The sequence below is a fragment of the Ranitomeya imitator genome, chromosome 1 (genome assembly GCF_032444005.1).
Source record: "Ranitomeya imitator isolate aRanImi1 chromosome 1, aRanImi1.pri, whole genome shotgun sequence".
NCBI classification, from domain to species: domain Eukaryota; kingdom Metazoa; phylum Chordata; class Amphibia; order Anura; family Dendrobatidae; genus Ranitomeya; species Ranitomeya imitator.
Window position 1 is genome coordinate 1,162,744,361 of NC_091282.1, and position 22,249 is coordinate 1,162,766,609.

At 44.5% G+C, this 22,249-nt stretch overlaps 1 protein-coding gene across 2 annotated transcripts in view; it reads right to left on the bottom strand.

The window, feature by feature from the left end:
* Positions 1-22,249, bottom strand: part of RBPJ (recombination signal binding protein for immunoglobulin kappa J region) — a 120,050-nt gene that overhangs the window by 18,852 nt on the left and 78,949 nt on the right. For both annotated transcript variants that reach the window (XM_069744640.1, XM_069744641.1), the window contains 5 exons: positions 10,563-10,728; positions 8,804-8,978; positions 8,068-8,205; positions 7,692-7,804; positions 5,226-5,366 (listed from right to left, as the gene is read on the bottom strand). In XM_069744640.1, coding sequence (XP_069600741.1) covers positions 5,226-5,366; positions 7,692-7,804; positions 8,068-8,205; positions 8,804-8,978; positions 10,563-10,728 — 733 coding nt within the window. The remainder of the gene's footprint in view (positions 1-5,225; positions 5,367-7,691; positions 7,805-8,067; positions 8,206-8,803; positions 8,979-10,562; positions 10,729-22,249) is intronic.

Consider the following 22,249-nt stretch of genomic DNA (forward strand, 5'->3'; position numbering starts at 1 on the left):
TTTAGCAACAATTTTTTTATTTTCCCAATGGTAAAAGGAGAAACTGAACCACGAAAGTTGTTGTCCAATTTGTCCTGAGTACGCTGATACCTCATATGTGGGGGTAAACCACTGTTTGGGCGCACGGCAGGGCTTGGAAGGGAAGGAGCGCCATTTGACTTTTTGAATCAAAAATTGGCTCCACTCTTTAGCGGACACCATGTCACGTTTGGAGAGCCCCCGTGTGCCTAAAAATTGGAGCTCCCCCACAAGTGACCCCATGTTGGAAACTAGACGCCCCAAGGAACTTATCTAGATGCATAGTGAGCACTTTGAACCCCCAGGTGCTTCACAAATTGATCCGTAAAAATGAAAAAGTACTTTTTTTTCACAAAAAAATTCTTTTAGCCTCAATTTTTTCATTTTCACATGGGCAACAGGATAAAATGGATCCTAAAATGTGTTGGGCAATTTCTCCTGAGTACACCAATACCTCACATGTGGGGGTAAACCACTGTTTGGGCACATGGTAAGGCTCGGAAGGGAAGGAGCGCCATTTGACTTTTTGAATGAAAAATTATTTCCATCGTTAGCGGACACCATGTCGCGTTTGGATAGCTCCTGTGTGCCTAAACATTGGCGCTCCCCCACAAGTGACCCCATTTTGGAAACTAGACCCCCCAAGGAACTTATTTAGATGCCTAGTGAGCACTTTAAACCCTCAGATGCTTCACAAATTGATCTGTAAAAATGAAAAAGTACTTTTTTTTTTTTCACAAAAAAATTCTTTTCGCCTCAATTTTTTCATTTTCACATGGGCAGTAGGATAAAATGGATCATAAAATTTGTTGGGCAATTTCTCCCGAGTACGCCGATACCTCATATGTGGGGGTAAACCACTGTTTGGGCACTCGGCAGGGCTCGGAAGGGAAGGCGCGCCATTTGACTTTTTGAATGGAAAATTAGCTCCAATTGTTAGCGGACACCATGTCGCGTTTGGAGAGCCCCTGTGTGCCTAAACATTGGAGCTCCCCCACAAGTGACCCCATTTTGGAAACTAGACCCCCCAAGGAACTTATCTAGATGCACATTGAGCACTTTAAACCCCCAGGTGCTTCACAGAAGTTTATAACGCAGAGCCATGAAAATAAAAAATAATTTTTCTTTCCTCAAAAATGATTTTTTTAGCCTGGAATTTCCCATTTTGCCAAGGATAATAGGAGAAATTGGACCCCAAATATTGTTGTCCAGTTTGTCCCGAGTACGCTGATACCCCATATGTGGGGGTAAACCACTGTTTGGGCGCACGGCAGGGCTCGGAAGGGATGGCATGCCATTTGGCTTTTTAAATGGAAAATTAGCTCCAATCATTAGCGGACACCATGTCACGTTTGGAGAGCCCCTGTGTGCCTAAACATTGGAGATCCCCCAGAAATGACCCAATTTTGGAAACTAGACCCCCAAAGGAACTAATCTAGATGTGTGGTGAGGACTTTGAACCCCCAAGTGCGTCACAGAAGTTTATAACGCAGAGCCATGAAAATAAAAAATAAAAATTATTTTCTCAAAAATGATCTTTTAGCCTGCAATTTTTTATTTTCCCAAGGGTAACAGGAGAAATTTGACCCCAAAAGTTGTTGTCCAGTTTCTCCTGAGTACGCTGATACCCCATATGTGGGGGTAAATCACTGTTTGGGCACATGCCGGGGCTCGGAAGTGAAGTAGTGACGTTTTGAAATGCAGACTTTGATGGAATGCTCTGTGGGCGTCACGTTGCGTTTGCAGAGCCCCTGATGTGGCTTAACAGTAGAAACCCCCCACAAGTGACCCCATTTTGGAAACTAGACCCCCAAAGGAACTTATCTAGATGTGTGGTGAGCACTTTGAACCCCCAAGTGCTTCATAGAAGTTTATAATGCAGAGCCGTGAAAATAATAAATACGTTTTCTTTCCTCAAAAATAATTATTTAGCCCAGAATTTTTTATTTTCCCAAGGGTAACAGGAGAAATTGGACCCCAATAGTTGTTGTCCAGTTTCTCCTGAGTACGCCGATACCCCATGTGTGGGGGTAAACCACTGTTTGGGCACACGTCGGGGTTCAGAAGGGAAGTAGTGACTTTTGAAATGCAGACTTTGATGGAATGCTCTGTGGGTGTCGCATTGCGTTTGCAGAGCCCCTGGTGTGCCTAAACAGTAGAAACCCCCCACAAGTGACCCCATTTTAGAAACTAGACCCCCCAAGGAACTTATCTAGATATGTGGTGAGCACTTTGAACCCCCAAGTGCTTCACAGACGTTTACAACGCAGAGCCGTGAAAATAAAAAAATCATCTTTCTTTCCTCAAAAATGATGTTTTAGCAAGCATTTTTTTAGATTCACAAGGGTAACAGGAGAAATTGGACCCCAGTAATTGTTGCGCAGTTTATCCTGAGTATGCTGGTACCCCATATGTGGTTGTAAACCACTGTTTGGGCACACTTCAGGGCTCGGAAGTGAGGGAGCACCATTTGACTTTTTGAATACGAGATTGGCTGGAATCAATGGTGGCGCCATGTTGCGTTTGGAGACCCCTGATGTGCCTAAACAGTGGTAACCCCTCAATTCTACCTCCAACACTAACCCCAACACACCCCTAACCCTAATCCCAACTGTAGCCATAACCCTAATCACAACCCTAACCACAACCCTAATTCCAACCCTAACCCTAAGGCTATGTGCCCACGTTGCGGATTCGTGTGAGATATTTCCGCACCATTTTTGAAAAATCCGCGGGTAAAAGGCACTGCGTTTTACCTGCAGATTTTCCGCGGATTTCCAGTGTTTTTTGTGCGGATTTCACCTGCGGATTCCTATTGAGGAACAGGTGTAAAAAGCCGCGGAATCCGCACAAAGAATTGACATGCTGCGGAAAATACAACGCAGCGTTTCCGCGCGGTATTTTCTGCACCATGGGCACAGCGGATTTGGTTTTTCATATGTTTACATGGTACTGTAAACCTGATGGAATACTGCTGCGAATCCGCAGCGGCCAATCCGCAGCCAAATCCGCACCGTGTGAACATAGCCTAATTCTAAAGGTATGTGCACACGCTGCGGAAAACGCTGCAGATCCGCAGCAGTTTCCCATGAGTTTACAGTTCAATGTAAACCTACGGGAAACAAAAATCGCTGTACACATGCTGCGGAAAAACTGCACGGAAACGCAGCGGTTTACATTCCGCAGCATGTCACTTCTTTGTGCGGATTCCGCAGCGGTTTTACAACTGCTCAAATAGAAAATCGCAATTGTAAAACCGCAGTGAAATGCGCAGAAAAAAACGCGGTAAATCCGCCATAAATCCGCAGCGGTTTAGCACTGCGGATTTATCAAATCCGCAGCGGAAAAATCCGCAGAGGACCAGAATACGTGTGCACATACCGAAACCCTAACCCTAGCCCTAACCCTATTCTAACATTAGTGGAAAAAAAAAAATTTTTCTTTATTTTTTTATTGTCCCTACCTATGGGGGTGACAAAGGGGGGGGGTCATGTATTATTTTTTTTATTTTGATCACTGAGATATAATCTATCTCAGTGATCAAAATGCACTTTGGAACGAATCTGCTGGCCGGGAGATTCGGCGGGCGCACTGCGCATGCGCCCACCATTTTGGAAGATGGCGGCGCCCAGGGAGAAGACGGACGGGACCCCGGCTGGATCGGTAAGTATGATGGGGTGGGGTGGACCACGGATCGGAGCACGGGGGGGGGGGGGGGGATCGGAGCACGGGGGGGGATCGGAGCACGGGGGGGGGGGGGGGGGAATCGGAGCGCGGCAGGCGTGGAACGGAGCACGGGGGGCGTGGAACGGAGCACGGGGGGCTGGAACGGAGCACGGGGGGGTGGAACGGAGCACGGGGTGGGTGGATCTGAATGCAGGGGGGGGTGATTGGAGCACGGGGGGGGTGATTGGAGCACGGGGGGAGCGGACAAGAGCACGGGGGGGGAGCGGAGCACTGGATGGAGGGGAGCCGGAGCAGTGTACCGGCCAGATCGGGGGGCTGGGGGGGCGATCGGTGGGGGCACACTAGTATTTCCAGCCATGGCCGATGATATTGCAGCATCGGCCATGGCTGGATTGTAATATTTCACCCGTTATAATGGGTGAAATATTACAAATCGCTCTGATTGGCAGTTTCACTTTCAACAGCCAATCAGAGCGATCGTAGCCACGAGGGGGTGAAGCCACCCCCCCTGGGCTAAACTACCACTCCCCCTGTCCCTGCAGATCGGGTGAAATGGGAGTTAACCCTTTCACCCGATCTGCAGGGACGCGATCTTTCTGTGACACAGCATATGCGTCACAGGTCGGATTGGCACCGACTTTCATGACGCATACGCTGTGTCACAGGTCGGGAAGGGGTTAACGATGGTAACCAGGGTAAACATCGGGTTACTAAGCGCAGCCCTGCGCTTAGTAACCCGATGTTTACCCTGGTTACCGGCATCGTTGGTCGCTCGAGAGCTGTCTGACAGCTCTCCAGCGACCAAACAGCGACGCTGCAGCGATCCGGATCGTTGTCGGTATCGCTGCAGCGTCGCTTAGTGTGATGGTACCTTTAGGCATATCAGGTCAATATGCTACAAAATGTCTCAGACGGCGATAACCATCCAAGTCATTGTGTGCGTGACTTAACATGACAATGGGGCCCTTAGACCAGAAAAAGTTGTGCACCTCTGTGCTACAGTCAGTTATTTGCTGTGGAGACCCCCTATGGATGGACGTCATCACTGCAGCAGCTGGAGAAACTGAGTATTTTGGAAAAAAATAAAACATTTTAATTCCCCATCACTTCATTTAAAGTATAAATGTTTAGCCTTTACCAAATTTTACTTTTACACCCTGAAAAAAAAAAAAAGAAAAAAGTTTTTGGGATAATCGTTTTGTTTTTTTTAAGAAGGACAAGAGAAAAAAAAAAAACAAAACAAAAACAATGGCACAAGAAACTCAGATAAAAAAACTGCATATAATATACTGAAAAAAAAACTTAGTAGGGAAATTTGAATATTGGCTTACTAGGTAGATTAGAAAAAAAATGACCTGTCCCACGGTACAGACAATACACAGCGCCAACACTGGAATCTCATAGGGGAAAAAAAAGAATGGGGAAACTCCGTGCTGAAGGTCTCCGGACATTACTATCAGTCTTGGGTTGTGCACTCCTCTATTAGCAGTATAGGGAGGGATCACAAGGCAAACACTCACTTGAAACTGAATGATTCGTTCCTGAGAAAGGCACAAGTACATTCTCTCCGTGTCCTTCAGGTAGAACGCACATTTGTGGAGCTGAGAAACGGGATCATCTGCGTCTAACAAGGCCGTCTGTTTATCCACCTTCCTGATAATCTGCACAGAACATAAGACGTACGTAGTAATGAAGGAAGGGGCGCCTCAGTGTCGCCATGGGGGCCCCGTTATAGGTTTATACATATTGGTTTCGGGGTGAGGCACACTTCAAACATCCGACATGTCCAGACTACAGCCCCTGTGAGCCACTCTCAACTGCTTCAATATATGCCTACAATGCTGTGGAGGCCGGGGCCGGAGTCCAGCGGCCATGTTAGGACTTGGAATGTAGGATTTGTGAAACAAGCCTTGGTCATACAGAACAGCTCAAAGCCACGGTGGCTGGTTGCCTACTGTGTTGTCAGGCAGGCATAAGCGATGGGCGAGTAGGATTGTTGCTCGAGTAATCTCGGAGTATTTGGATGTGCGCGGAGATTTAGTTTCCCTCGTCTCAGCTGCATGATTTGTGACTTGTAGACAGGCCGAATACATGTGGGAATTCCCTAACAAACAGGCAACCCCCACATGTATTCAGTCTGTCTAGCAGTCGCAAATCATGCAGCTGAGGCGACAAACTAAATCTCCGCGCACATCCAAATACTCGGAGACCACCAGAGCAACGAGTATACTCGCTCATCACTAGTAGGCATATAATTTTGCAGAATCACAGCCTTTTCAGTGCCAAAACTGTAAAATACAGTGCCTTGTGAAAGTATTCGGCCCCCTGGCACTTTTCAACCTTTTCCCACATATCATGCCTCAAACAAAGATACAAAATGTAAATTTTTGGTGAAGAATCAACGGAACACAATTGTGAAGCGGAATGAAATTTATGATTTTAAATTCTTGTGGAAAATCAAAAACTGAAAATTGGGGCGTGCAAAATTATTCGGCCGCTTTAACTTAATACTTTGTTGTGCCACCTTTTGCTGCGATTACAAGTCGCTTGCGGTATGTCTCTATCAGTTTTGTACACCGAGAGACAAATTCTTGCCCATTCTTCCTTGGCAAACAGCTCGAGCTCAGTGAGGTCTGATGGAGATCGTTTGTGAACAACAGTTTTCAGCTCTTTCCACAGATTCTCGATTGGATTGAGTTCTGGACTTTGACATGGCTATTCTAACACTTGCATATGTTTATTTGTGAACCATTCCATTGTAGATTTTGCTTTATGTTTGGGATCATTGTCTTGTTGGAAGACAAATCTCCGTCCCAGTCTCAGGTCTTTTGCAGACTCCAACAGGTTTTCTTCAAGAATGGTCCTGTATTTGGCTCCATCCATCTTCCCATCAATTTTAACCATCTTCCCTGTCCCTGCTGAAGAAAAGCAGGCCCAAACCATGATGCTGCCACCACCATGTTTGACAGTGGGGATGGTGTGTTCAGGGTGATGAGCTGTGTTGCCTTTACGCCAAACATATCGTTTGGCATTGTTGCCAAAAAGTTTGATTTTGGTTTCATCTGACCAGAGCACCTTCTTCCACATGTTTTGGTGTCTCCCAGGTGGCTTGTTGCAAACTTTAAATGACACTTTTTATTAATATCTTTGAGAAATGGCTTTCTTCTTGCCATTATTTGTGCAGTGTACGACTGATTGTTGTCCTATGGACAGACTGTCCCACCTCAGCTGTAGATCTCTGCAGTTCATCCAAAGTGATCATGGGCCTCTTGGCTGCATCTATGATCAGTCTTCTCCTTGTTTGAGATGAAAGTTTAAAGGGACGTCCGGGTCTTGGTAGATTTGCAGTGGTATGACACTCCTTCCATTTCAATATGATCGCTTGCACAGTGCTCGTTGGGATGTTTAAAGTTTTGGAAATTATTTTGTATCCAAATCCGGCTTTAAACTTCTCCACAACAGTATCACGGACCTGCCTGTTGTGTTCCTTGGTCTTCATGATGCTCTCTGTGCTTCAGAACAGAACCCTGAGACTATCACAGAGCAGGTGCATTTATACGGAGACTTGATTACACACAGGTGGATTATATTTATCATCATTAGGCATTTAGGACAACATTGGATCATTCAGAGATCCACAATGAACTTCTGGAGTGAATTTGCTGCACTGAAAGCAAAGGGGCCAAATAATATTGCACGCCCCACTTTTCAGATTTTGAATTTCCACAAAAATTTAAAATAAACAATAAAATTTGTTTAACTTCACAATTGGGTTCCACTTGTTGATCCTTCACCCAAAATTTACATTTGGTATCTTTATGTTTGAACCATGATATGTGAAAAAAAGTTGAAAAATTCCAGAGGGTCGAATACTTTCTCAAGGCACCGTTGCTGTTCTGAAAAATGCAGTGGTGCTGACACATGGAATGAAAATCACAATTCCACGTGAAAGGTGTTAATGTCTGCAGTAATGGATGACTACTTACCAGCCTAGGGAGTGCCATGCCGGTAACCGAACATACAAGCTTTACTGTCTGGCCATAATGAATGTAACCATCCCGCACGGTGAATTCCTCTCCTTCCGACTCTTCATCGTCCACTGGAGAAATCAGACAGAAATATTACAGGCCTGACCATTGTGACATGTACGTTATCTGTAGGTATGACTCTAGATATTCTTCCCGTTCCTCCATGTGCACACAGTGATCCAGACAGTGCTAGCAAAGCTCAGGCCCGCACGTTACACGGTGGGTGACCTGTACCTGCCAGCACTGCCCCCGGAGCTGTACTACAGTCCTGGATTGGTCATCAATTGTCTGCGGTAATTACCTATATGAAGCCTAATACAATACTGGTACTCACAGAGATGGATGTAAAACGCTCCCCACTGCTGCGAACTGGCATGGAAGTTTCCACCTTCGACGTGCAAATATCTTGTACTGACCGTCTGTGATCGCAGCCGGTTGAATAGTGCCACTTTTGTCCCTGATGCAATACACACTGCGGGAGAGAGCGAGACTTAGAAAATACAACATCAACTATGAAATATTATACCCCATAGAAGAGCTAGCAAATTCATCATCACAGAACAAAATCACTAAATACCAGGCTCGTCCCCCAGAGGTCAGGATTTCATGTCATGCAAGAAAAACATGGAGAGAAAAAAAAAAAAAGAATCACTGCCGATAAACTAGGGCTAGGCTTTATTACAGGGAACCAGACTGCCCAAACCAGCAGCACAACCAGACACTGCGGCATCATCTCACTCACTCGCTGCAGCAGTTTTCTGCACGGCTGGGTGGTCAAGAGCACCAACTGAGCAGGAGAAACTCATAGCAGTCTCTTCATTGTGAGGGTAAGAAGGTCCCATAGGGCTAACCCCACTTATTACAGAGTGATGGAATCTCCTACTGTTGTATCAACCCTTCAAAAGATGGGTAGACCGAAAGATCATCAGAAAATGCAATACAAAAACTTCCATTAAGCATTAAACCCCAGGCGCTCAGAAGCTAGCAAGGCAATACTAGAAATAATCGGGACCGTGCTTCGCTGGGTGAGGCCGATGGTGGAGACAGGAGGCCGAGCCGCTCGCACTTACAGTCAGCATTTTTTAGTGACTGCTTCTTCTTCGATGGCTTAGAGATGACCTTGATACGTTTGCTGAGGAACACGCCAATGTCGTCACTATTTCCATAAAACATTTTCACTGATAACATGAAGTGCTTTCTCTTGTCCGAGTCCGATATGTACAGGGTTTTGGCAGTGCAATAGTTCTAGAGGGAGAAATCAGAAAATTCTGTATTAAAAAAAAAATAAATAAAAGTAGAGTGCAATATGTTCTCCAGTCCAAGCCAACATTTCGCATCCTTTACGCAAGTGCTCCCAACTATTCCTGACAGCTTTGTCGCTTCATCTTTGGGAAGCTGATGGCACCCCAGATTTCTTTTCCAGGACCGACTGCTCAAGTCCTCCTCCATCCCAGTGTATTTGGCCCATCAGAAAATTATTCACCTCACCAATATTCACCCACCGGAGGGCCGCATGCCACTGCAATGGGAAAGGCTCGGATGGTTGTCTCCCACAGTGCTCCTCAACTGGCGGCTCCACAGATCCCATCATTGCGTGACGGTCTCTTACTGTCGGGGAATGACGGGAGTTGTAGGTTTGGAAAAGCTGGAGAGCCGCAGGTTGGGAAACAACGCTATAGCACAAGAGATGGCTGCAGAGGGTTCTCCTAATATTTTACATAGAGGACGGTGGCGCTGACTATAGGACGACCTCTCACTGCTCCACACTTCTCCATCTTAGTAAGATCTTGGAAAACATTGGAGCAGTTTTCGTCTTTTACTCTGTTGGTCTGGAAATAGATTACTAATCTGATAACTGTGTTCCCCCCACACCGTCGGTCTCAGAGGGGTAAAAGAAAGCATGCTTTACTCACCCTCCCCAAGTCCGATGCAGAGTCTCCACCGCTGCTCCCAGTGCCTGCAGCACTGCAGACAATTATTGAGCTCAGCAGCTTGAATAGTCACCTGGGGCAAAGAGGCCGAGCTACCGATTGCCACCAGCACTGCAGACATGACATCAGCGCCATGGACATCAAACGACGCTGAGAGCAGCGGTGGGAGACTTGGTGCTGGACCTGGGGAGGAGGAATAAAGCTTTAAAGGGAACCTGTCACCCCGTTTTTTCAGATTGAGATATAAATACTGTTAAATAGGGCCTGCGCTGTGTGTTACTATATGATGATCTTTATTTTTACTATAGTGTATATATAGTGTATAGTGTACATACTATAGTGTATGTAGTGTACCCCGATTCCCCACCTATGCCGAGATGCAAACTCGGCTTTGGGAAAATGGCCGCCGCGATCTCTAATGCGCACGCGCGGCATCCCGCGGCCATTTTCCTGAAGCCCCGTTCAGCAGAGCACTCGATCTGCGCACGCGCGGCCTCAGGAAGATGGCCGCCCCCACCGATGACAGGGGCAATAGCGCAGAACGCGCGCTTTTGCTTCACGTGCGTGCAGGGGATTCGGAACTCTGGACATGCGCACACCACTACGCCACCAACGGAAAGCTGGGGAGGAAAAGAGCGATGTGACCACGCCCACCCGACCTGACCAGCCTGATTGACAGGCGAAAACTTTGGTAATGTATTTCTCAGCATAGGTGGGGAATCGGGGTACACTACATACACTATAGTAACGCACAGCGCAGGCCCTATTTAACAGTATTTATATCTCAATCTGAAAAAACGGGGTGACAGGTTCCCTTTAAAAAAATAAATAAACGAACTGCAGCCAAGAGACGGTCTTTTTAAGGCAATCTTAGGCCGTGGACTATTACAACACCCACCTTTCCTTCCAGGTTCAGCTGCTGCATTTCTTGCTCACTGTTCCCGATGCCAATGAAGGCACAAGGCTGAGACTCCTGCTCCGAGCAGCCGTCTCGTTCCATCTGATCCTTCTTTTTCTTCCATCCATTTCCCATAAGATAGACACAAGGGGGAGGGCAAAAAAACCTGCAAGGGGTTAAAAGGTAGACTCGTATTAATCGTTCCGCCACATCCAATCCTTGGTACCAGATGGATTTTACACTCAATATTCTAGAAACGCTCAGTGTAAACCTCTGCAGGGGGCTCAAAACCCTGGCTTTCCAAAATAATAATATAAAATATAAAGAAAGAGCTGGACAAAAAAAAGATTTGTTTTTGGCAAGCACCCCAAGTGTAAACCAGAAGCCCCCCACCCCGAGAGTAAGAAGCAGATCCCTAAACACATTTGGCTCATCTTTGGTCTGTGTGTTCCAGAAAACAAAATAGGCTACATTTCAGGTATAATGTCTCCTAGGTTGTCACAACTAGAGGAGAAAGACAATTCTGAAGCCCACTTATTCTTGAGGGGGAAGAAATAACACAAGTCGTGGCCCCACAATGCTTGGTTACACAAAGATTACTGATCTGGTGAGTACATGACCACTAGGTGGCGCACATGTTTCATTAACCATAAGGAAACTTTATTCTGATGAGAAACATTGCTCTATAAATACTGGAAACAAGATGAGCAGGTGACACACGGGCCATTACTGGGCAAGTGACCCACTGACCATTACCGGGCAGTGACCATGACCCTGAGCAAGTGACCCACTGACCATTACCGGGCAGTGACCATGACCCTGAGCAAGTGACCCACTGACCATTACCGGGCAGTGACCATGACCCTGAGCAAGTGACCCACTGACCATTACCGGGCAGTGACCATGACCCTCAGCAGGTGACCCACGGGCCATTACCGGACAGTGACCATGACCCTGAGCAGGTGACCCACTGACCATTACCGGGCAGTGACCATGACCCTGAGCAAGTGACCCACTGACCATTACCGGGCAGTGACCATGACCCTGAGCAAGTGACCCACTGACCATTACCGGGCAGTGACCATGACCCTCAGCAGGTGACCCACGGGCCATTACCGGACAGTGACCATGACCCTGAGCAGGTGACCCACTGACCATTACCGGGCAGTGACCATGACCCTCAGCAGGTGACCCACGGGCCATTACCGGACAGTGACCATGACCCTGAGCAGGTGACCCACCGACCATTACCGGGCAGTGACCATGACCCTCAGCAGGTGACCCACGGGCCATTACCGGGCACTGACCATGACCCTGAGCAGGTGACCCACTGACCATCACCGGGCAGTGACCATGACCCTGAGCAGGTGACCCACTGACCATTACCGGGCAGTGACCATGACCCTGAGCAGGTGACCCACTGACCATTACCGGGCAGTGACCATGACCCTCAGCAGGTGACCCACGGGCCATTACCGGACAGTGACCATGACCCTGAGCAGGTGACCCACCGACCATTACCGGGCAGTGACCATGACCCTCAGCAGGTGACCCACGGGCCATTACCGGGCACTGACCATGACCCTGAGCAGGTGACCCACTGAACATCACCGGGCAGTGACCATGACCCTCAGCAGGTTACACATGGGCCATTACCGGGCAGTGACCATAATCCTGAGCAGGTAACACATGGGCCATTACTGGACAGTGACCATAATCCTGAGCAGGTGACCCACTGACCATCACCGGGCAGTGACCATAATCCTGAGCAGGTGACACATGGGCCATTACCGGGCAATGACCATGACCCTCAGCAGGTTACACATGGGCCATTACCGGGCAGTGACCATAATCCTGAGCAGGTAACACATGAGCCATTACCGGGCAGTGACCATAATCCTGAGCAGGTGACACATGGGCCATTACCGGGCACTGACCATGACCCTCAGCAGGTTACACATGGGCCATTACCGGGCAGTGACCATAATCCTGAGCAGGTAACACATGAGCCATTACCGGGCAGTGACCATAATCCTGAGCAGGTGACACATGAGCCATTACCGGGCAGTGACCATAATCCTGAGCAGGTAACACATGGGCCATTACCGGGCACTGACCATGACCCTCAGCAGGTTACACATGGGCCATTACCGGGCACTGACCATGACCCTCAGCAGGTTACACATGGGCCATTACCGGGCAATGACCATAATCCTGAGCAGGTGACACATGGGCCATTACCAGGCAGTAACAAAATAATCTGGAAATGACAAACAGTTAAGAAAACCGATAACCAGGTAAAGGTTTTATCTTGTACGCCGTTTCTGGTGGTGGACATTAGAAAATGCTGGTATGCTGGTTGGCTGTCCGTGCGGGAAAAAACCACGTTATTCATTTGGGCTGTCCCAATGTGTTTTTCTATTCCTGTACATGGAGAGAGGGGAACACATGCAACATAACCCAGTTCTTATGTCAGCCGACACTTGTCTATTCAATTCTATGGGTGGGTCAATAAAAAATAAAAGCATTTTATACAGATTAATCATATAGCATCACGCTTTATCAGATAGATTTTAATTCTTGATAATCTGCTGTTGTATAAAACCAGCCTGCATATGGATGACAATTGATTTTATTGCTGGATCAAACTACGGTAAATAAATTTTAAATTTCCTGTTATACGCTTGTGTGAGCCTAACCTTAAAACGATATGTGAATTAACAATAGGTTTTATATAAAAGTTTAATATATTTAGATATAAAACAGCCATTCATGAGGTTACACGATTATCAAGTCCTTTATTACGGGATGGAGGAGGAAAACTACACAGATTTGGCATTGTACCATTATGCCACTTAAAATCTTAGGTCCACATGGAAAAAACAATCCCGCATACACAACCTGTTGTTGAGGACTTTTTTTTATTAAATGGGATATTAATGGGGAGAACAAAATGTATAAATCAGTTACACATTTATTAACACTGCTTCAATAATGGCCAAAACTATAAAATGAGTAAAAGCCATTTATCACAGTTTATGTCACTTGTAACAAAAAAAAATGGTAGAAGTCTCACAAAAGATGAAATTAAGTGATTAAAAGAGAATAAGCATATAGTAGAAGTGATCAGACGGTCGTAGCTTCAAGTTCCCCAAAAAAAGACTAGTAAATACAGGGATTGTTTTAAGGGGAAAAAAAAAAAGTTTTAAAATATCTGAAAAAGATAAAAACACACAAAAGTTAACTCACCCACCATTAAAAATAAGTACGCACATCTGGTATCGCCGCAGAAAAGTCCATACAAAATACACACATTAACCCGATAAGAAAACAAAACAAAAAATCAAAAACGCCAAAATTGTGTTTTATTTTGGTCGCTGCAACACCGCAAAAAATGTAAGAAGTGTACAAAATGTCATATCTATCCCGAAATTGTATCAGTAAAATCACAAAAAAAACAACAAAAAAACAAACAAAAATACCCTTACACAGCACCATTGATCAAAAAATGAAAGCATTAAGGTCTTAGAAGCCTAAAGAAAATAAAAAAATTTTATTGCCATTTTTCGATTTTTTTTTTTTAACACTAAAAAAAACAAACAAAAAAACTGAAGATGTTTGGTATTGCCCTAAATCGTACTGAGGAAAATCAAATAGCCAGTTAATTTTTACTACACGATGTACGCTGTAAAAAATAAAAAAAATAATGCAGCCACTGCTTTTTATTGCCATTTCACCACACTTGGAATTTTTTCCCTGTTTTATGGTAAAATGAACGGTGTTAAAAGTACAACTCGTCCCGAAAAAAAAAAAAAAAAAAAAAACAAGCCATCATATGACTGTGGCCAGAAAACTAAAAAAAAGTTATGGCTTTTGTAAAAAGGAGAGGGCAAATTTTAAAACTATGGCAACTGGCTGTCTGGAAGGGGTTAAAGGAGGAGTGGTACCAGCTTTATGTTTGGGTCACACTTAGCAACTAAATTTTATGCATTGAGGACAAAAAAAAAAAATCACTTAGGGTGTGTCCACACAATGCAGTGTGCACACATTCCGGATTTTTCACGGTTTTTTTTTTGCTATAAAAACGCAATAAAACTGCAAAAAACACATCCATTAAGCATCCTTTTAATAGAATGCAATCCGCAATTTTTGTGCATACGTTGCGTTTTTTTCCGCGATAAAAACGCAGTGTGGAAAAATAAACCGCAGCATGTTCATTTATTTGCGGATTTTTCGTGGATTTCCCGCTATTCAATGCATTGGGAAGCTCCGTAAACAATGCAAAAAATCAGCACAAAAAAAGCGAGAAAAAAACGCATGCGGATTTCCTGTGGAAAAAGTCTGGTTTTGTTCAGGAAATTTCTGCAAATAATCCTGGACGTGTGCACATAGCCTAATACATACTTTATATAAGGTTTTACTGCACAAAGTAACTTCAGTGAAAAGGTGGCAGTCTTTACCTGCAGCAGCTTCGCCGGCATTTATGCTGGACTTTTCTCTCCAGTGTAATCTATATCTAACAGAAGTTACCTGATGAATAAACATGCTGCTACTTTTAACCACTTCTGAAGACTGAAACATCGCTCTTACACTGCTGTGCATTGCCTTCTTTTTTTGTGCCCGTTTCGCAGAGCTTCTTCAGGTGGATTCTGCCTGAAGAAGACATTATGTGCACATAACTTTATAACAAATGTGCATGGATGGGCCGAATGTATAAAGTGCCGAGTGGCCTTTTTAATGTGCCCCCTGTCAGAGAATATAGTTGTAACGTGGATTACTATTATTTCCCTCTGTAATTTTGGTTTTATTAGTACATACAAAAAAAAAAAAAAATTATCCTTGCTACCAGAAGTGCAAAATGTCTAAAATCTTCTAGCAACAAGACAGTGAAAACATTTAGTGGCTGGAAACTTTATTAAAAAAAAGAAAAAAAATGATTGGGAACAAAAAAATAAATAAAGACCATGTTTGTAATTTTGAGATCATGGATGCAAAATCTGTGACTTACCCTGAAAACCGTTTAAGACGTACGCAACAAGTTTACATCTGCGCACACATAACATGCGAGTCCTGCGTGACGTGCTGCACTAACGGGGCCGCTCCCTCAGTGGTGACCTCTATTCTCCCCAGGAACACATGAAACCTAATACAATGTGGCAGTAATTGTCATTTATTTTTATTATTTTTCTGTGATTTAAAAAACAATATAAAATAAGAGGAGAGCTCTGTGCTCCTCCGCGCTCACAAAACTAACATTCAAGGAGACACTCATAAACCAGGCTGGGGAATGTACAGCCGGAGATGGCGGAAGTCCCTCTTGGCCCCATTAACAAATGCAGAAAACGGAGCAGACAGGTTAACGCTTCAGCACCTGGACGGCCTTCCATGCAGGATCACCACTAGACCACGATAGGCAATTTCACACTAATGGTCCCCACAATCTACCTAGATCACTGTTTAAAGGGGAGCGACCAGAAAATAACCTATCGATTAAATCGGATTATGTTTAATGTATTCTTCTTAACCTGATTTAAAAAAATAAAAATACATAAAAAAATTGTCATCTTACAATGTTCACCCTGACTTTAAGGCCGGGGTCGCACTTACGTGCAATGCGAGAAAGTCGCTCCAATACTCGGCACTGCCGTCGGCCAGCTAACTCTCCAACACCACCAGACTACTCGCCGCCACCACTACTCTGTCTCAGTCGAACAGACACCGTTTATTGTACCTTATGGCTTCGAGGCATAGTTTACAGAACAAAACCATTACATTTTATATTTGATGCAAAGGGAGGCCGTGTTTGTGAAAATGATACCAAAGATTTTACAAGTAGGATAAAACAATACAACAAACAGTTACGGTACATAAAATAAAAGGAATTAACAGGAGCACTTACTACACCGATCGCAGAGACGCTTCAGGTTTAGCCGAAGGAGAGTGCTTCGATTTGGCTGTCGATGAATAAGGCCCGGCGTACATACACGATATGTAGCTCTCTGCACGAACGCTGATAATTGGGATTGGTCTTTTATCATGACCTCACAAGGTCCCTGTTGTGCGCTGGTCTCCGTCCTTCATCATTTTAGGAAATCCCAATTTATGCAATAACTCCTCATAGTGCGATCACAGAAGATCGAGACTGATGTCATCTTTCATCTCGGGATTTTATCTACGCGTGGAGACCAAACATGGCCTAGCTGCTGGTGGTTATATGGCCACTATGGATTTGGGGCTTTTTGGTGGGGATTATAATTATGAGAAAAACACGTGTTTTTTCCTAGTTATCTCGGTGCCAACAATGCATGTCTCCTTAATATTGGATGTATAGAAAATCAAATATTCCATATTGGATTATTCCATACGGTGTGCTCTCATTGTACTGCCGTGGCGATTGGTTTGTAAAGGGTGAGATCTTCTTTGATCCATTTCAGACCCCAATAAGACCTTTCCTGTCTCTCTGTGGACAATACACATCTTCTTCAGTCAGCTGGACATAAAGAGGTTTCTCATTCACTTTGCCGGCATCAGGACTGTTTCAGGTTTTTCTACAATAATCTGCATGGCACAAACGCACCAAATCTGCAACATGTATAGTGCACATCTCCTTAAAAAGTCTCAGTGGCCAGTGCAAAAATTACAAGACTTCTGCCAAGGCCCTTTTTCGTTTTTCGCTCCCCTCCTTCCCAGAGCCATAACTTTTTTACTTTTCCGTCAATATGGTCATTTGAGGGCTTATTTTTTTGCGGGATGAGTTGTACTTTTGAACGACACCATTAGTTTTACCATGTCTTGTACTAGAAAACGGGGAAAAAATTCCAAGTGCGGTGAAATTGCAAAAAAGGTGCAATCCCACACTTGTTTTTTGTTTGGCTTTTTTGCTAGCTTCGCTAAATGCTAAAACTGACCTGATATGATTCTCCAGGTCATTACGAGTTCATAGACACTAATAACTAGAGCGGGGGCCTCTGCTCCTCCTGTCGATACCCCCCTTGGCTATGTACAGAGCTTGAACAGCTCCTGGGTTTGCATACTGGTTTTTTGTTATTGGTGATCTGAATCCTCACTCCTCAGCAGATCTTTTATTTCCCTTACTATGGGAGCTTTTGCAATTTAACGGCACGGGTTATATACCACGTTAGACTAGACCAGTGGAATCGCTACACAACTAACATACCTTAATGGAGTAGACCTACATGCCATATGTGTGGTTTGGAGTCAATTTGATTCACCGTGTATGCTTTATTAAGCTTTTGTCTATGTCTTACGTTATTGCAAAAAGGTGTTTTTTTTTTTTTTTTGCATATCTGCTTGTTTGTGTTATATAGGTAATCCTGCTGGTGTGAGGTATTCACAGACTGGTGCATTATATATCATGGTCACAACTATACTCCTTAGGTTGTGTTGCTTTACCCTATATTCCAATAGTGCTGTTCATGCAGACATCTTACACTGTACTATATATTATTATTAGCCATTACAGTGCGTTTGGGGAGGGATCGCATCTAGGAGGAGGGTTCTATTATGGGCCATTTGTTCATGTTTCTAGGTCCTATGTGTGACCAATTTTAAATGCTTTTAATTGTGTGCTCCATGTGGTTGTTTCCAATGTCCATGAGTGTTATTCTAATAAAATTTGTAATTTTCATATTTAATCCATTGCCTTGGGTGATCCCCTTTTATGGTCTATTTCTTGTGTTGTTTTTTCAGAGTTCATAGAAACCTAACATGTCTAGGTTCTTCTTTATCCAAGTGGTGAAAAAATTCCAAACTTTACTAAAAAAAAAAAAAAAAAAGTGACATTTTCCGATACCCGTAGCATCTCCATTTTTCGTAAGGGCTTATTTTTTGCGTGCTGAGCTGACGTTTTTACTATCACTTTTGTGCTGATACATTCTTTTGATCGCCCGTTATTGCATTTTAATTCAATGTTGCGGCGACCAAAAAAACGTAATTGTGGCGTTTCGATTTTTTTTTTTTTTTCACTACGTTGTTTAGCAATCAGGTTAATTTTTTTTTTATTGACAGATCAGGCGATTGTGAACGCAGCACTACCAAATGTGTAGGTTTGAATATTTTTTATTGTTTTATTTTGGATGGGGCAAAAGGTGGCAATTTAAACTTTTATATTTTTTTTCATATTTTTAAAAACATTTGTTTTTTTTTACTTTTGCCATGCTTCAATAGACTCCATGGGAGGCTAGAAGCTGGCAGCACTCGCTCGGCTCAGCTATGTGGGAGCGATCATCAGATCGCTGCTATGTAGATGAATTGCAGGCTTGCTATGAGCGCCGACCACAGGGTGGTGCTCACAGGCCGGCATCAGTAACCATAGAGGTCTCAAGGACCTCTATGGTTACCATCCTGACACATCGCCGACCCCCAATTATGTGACGGGGTCGGTGATGCGCTCATTTCCGGCCACGCGGCCAGAAGTGGTAGTTAAATGCTGCTGTTAGCGTTTGACAGCGGCATTAAACAGGTTAATAGCGGCGGGTGAATCGCTATTTCACCTGCCGCTATTGCGGGCACATGTCAGCTGTACAAAACAGCTTGTCGGCAGAGGGAAGCATGAAGTGCTCTATAATTTTGGTCTTGATAAAACATAGTGGACCTGCACCAGCAGATGACATGGCTCCCCAAACCATTACTGATTGTGGAGACTTCACACTAGACCTCAAGCAGCTTGGATTGTGGCCTCTCCACTCTTCCTCCAGACTCTGTGAACTTTATTTCTAAATGAAATGCAAAATTTACTTTCATCTGAAAACACCTTGGAAGACTGACAACAGTCCAGTTCTTTTTCTCCTTGGCCCAGGTAAGATGTTTCTGGCGTTGTCTATTGGTCACGAGTGGCTTGACACAAGGAATGTGACACTTGTAGCCCATGTCCTGGATACGTCTGGGTGTGGTGGCTCTTGAAGCAATGACTCCAGCAGAAGTCGACTCCTTGAGAATCTCCCCCATATTTTTGAGTGGCCTTTGTTTAACAATCCCTTCAAGGCTGCGGATATCCCGGCTGCTTGTGCACCTTTTTCTACCACACTTTTTCCTTCCACTCAACTTTCCATTAATATGATTGGGTACAACACTCTGAACAGCCAACTTTTTTTAGCAATGTCCTTTTGTGGCTTACCCTCCTTGTGGAGTGTGCCAATGACTGCCATCTGGACATCTGTCAAGTCAGCAGTCTTCCTCATGATTGTGGAGCTACTGAAACAGACTAAGGGACCTTTTTAAACACTTAGGAAGACTTTGCAGGTGTTTTTTGTTAATTATTCTAATTTACTCAGATAATGATTTGGGTTTTCATTAGCTGTACGCCATAATCATCAACATTAACAGAAAAAAACACTTGAAATAGAAGATCACCGTTTGTAATCAGGGCTGTGGAGTCGGAGTTGTGGAGCCGGAGGCCATTTTGGTGGAGTCGGAATACAATGGACCAACTCCGAAAATATATAATAAATTGGGTAAAGTAGTTGAATGCAGTTTGTGGGGAAATATTTTTTCATTTGGGAAAGTTATTAAATGTCCTATAAATGTCTGTCCTATTCCTGATCTAAGGTGTAGACTTTTAGCTGAGATGAATCTGTGCTGCAGCTTATGTTCATGATAAGTAGTGATACTCCTGTACAGATAAGGGGAAAAAACAACAAAAGGCCCCTTCACATTAAGCGACGCTGCAGCGATACCGACAACGATCCGGATCGCTGCAGCGTCGCTGTTTGGTCGCTGGAGAGCTGTCACACAGACCGCTCTCCAGCGACCAACGATGCCGGTAACCAGGGTAAACATCGGGTAACTAAGCGCAGGGCCGCGCTTAGTAACCCGATGTTTACCCTGGTTACCATCCTAAAAGTAAAAAAAAACAAACACTAGATACTTACCTACCGCTGTCTGTCCTCCAGCGCTGCGCTCTGCTTCTCTGCTTCTCTGCTCTCCTCCTGTACTGTCTGGGAGCCGGAAAGCAGAGCGGTGACGTCACCGCTCTGCTTTCCGGCTCACAGCCAGTGCAGGAGGAGAGCAGAGCACAGCGCTGGAGGACAGACAGCATTAGGTAAGTATCTAGTGTTTGTTTTTTTTTACTTTTAGCATGGTAACCAGGGTAAACATCGGGTTACTAAGCGCGGCCCTGCGCTTAGTTACCCGATGTTTACCCTGGTTACCAGTGAAGACATCGCTGGATCGGTGTCACACACGCCGATCCAGCGATGTCTCCAGGGAGTCCAGCGACGAAATAAAGTTCTGGACTTTATTCAGCGACCAACGATCTCCCAGCAGGGGCCTGATCGTTGGTCGCTGTCACACATAACGATTTCATTAACGATATCGTTGCTACGTCACAAATAGCAACGATATCGTTAACAATATCGTTATCTGTGAAGGTACCTAAAGACACAGGGAAGGAATGCCTGCATTTATCTCAGAACTTCTGGAGTGAACAGGAAAGCAGGATTAACCTCTTTCTGACCTCGGACGGGATAGTACGTCCGAGATCAGATACCGCGCTTTGATGCAGGGCTCCAGCGGTGAGCCCGCATCAAAGCCGGGACATGTCAGCAACTAGTTAAATGCCGCTGTCAAACTGACAGCAGCATTTAACCGGCGCTTCCGGCCGGAAATGAGCGCATCGCTGACCCCCGTCACATGATCGGGGGTCAGTGATGCTTCTGCATTGTAACCATAGAGGTCCTTGAGACCTCTATAGTTACTGATGACGGCCTGCTGTGAGCGCCACCCTGTGGTCGGCGCTCATAGCACACCTGCCGATCGCGTTGTGCCAGCTTCTAGCCTCCTATGGAGGCTATTGAAGCATGGCAAAAGTAAAAAACAATAGTTAAAAAAAAAAAGGGAAAATTTTTAAAAAAAAATATAAAAAGTTTAAACCCTCCCCTTTCGCCCCATTCAAAATAAATAAAAAAAAAATAAAAATGAAACCTACACATATTTGGTATCGCCGCGTTCAGAATTGCCCGATCAATAAAAAAAAAGGATTAACCTGGTCGCTAAACGGCGTAGCGAGAAAAAAATTTGAAACGCCAGAATTACGTTTTTTTGGTCACCGCAACATTGCATTAAAATGCAATAACGGGCGATCAAAAGAACGTATCTGCACCAAAATGCTATCATTAAAAACGCCAGCTCAGCACGCAAAAAATAATCCCTCACCCGACCCCAGATCATGAAAAATGGAGACGCTACGGGTATCGAAAAATGGCTTTTTTTTTTTAAGCAAAGTTTGGATTTTTTTTCACCACTTAGATAGAAGAGAACCTAGCCATGTTTGGTGTCTATGAACTTGTAATGACATGTAGAATCATAATATCAGGCCAGTTTTAGCATTTAGTGGACCTAGTAAAAAAAGCCAATCAAAAAAACAAGTGTGGGATTGCACTTTTTTGGCAATTTCACCGCACTTGGAATTTTTTTCGTGTTTTCTAGTACACGACATGCTAAAACCAATGATGTCCTTCAAAAGTACAACTTGTTTCGCAAAAAATAAGCCCCACATGGCCATATTGACGGAAAAATAAAAAAAGTTATGGCTCTGGGAAGAAGGGGAGCAAAAAAACAAACACGGAAAAATGGAAAATCCCAAGGTCATGAAGGGATTAAGACAAGTACTTCTTAAAGCATATCTAAACTTTCAATAAACTGTGCATAAGCTTGATGTTTTAGTTTGT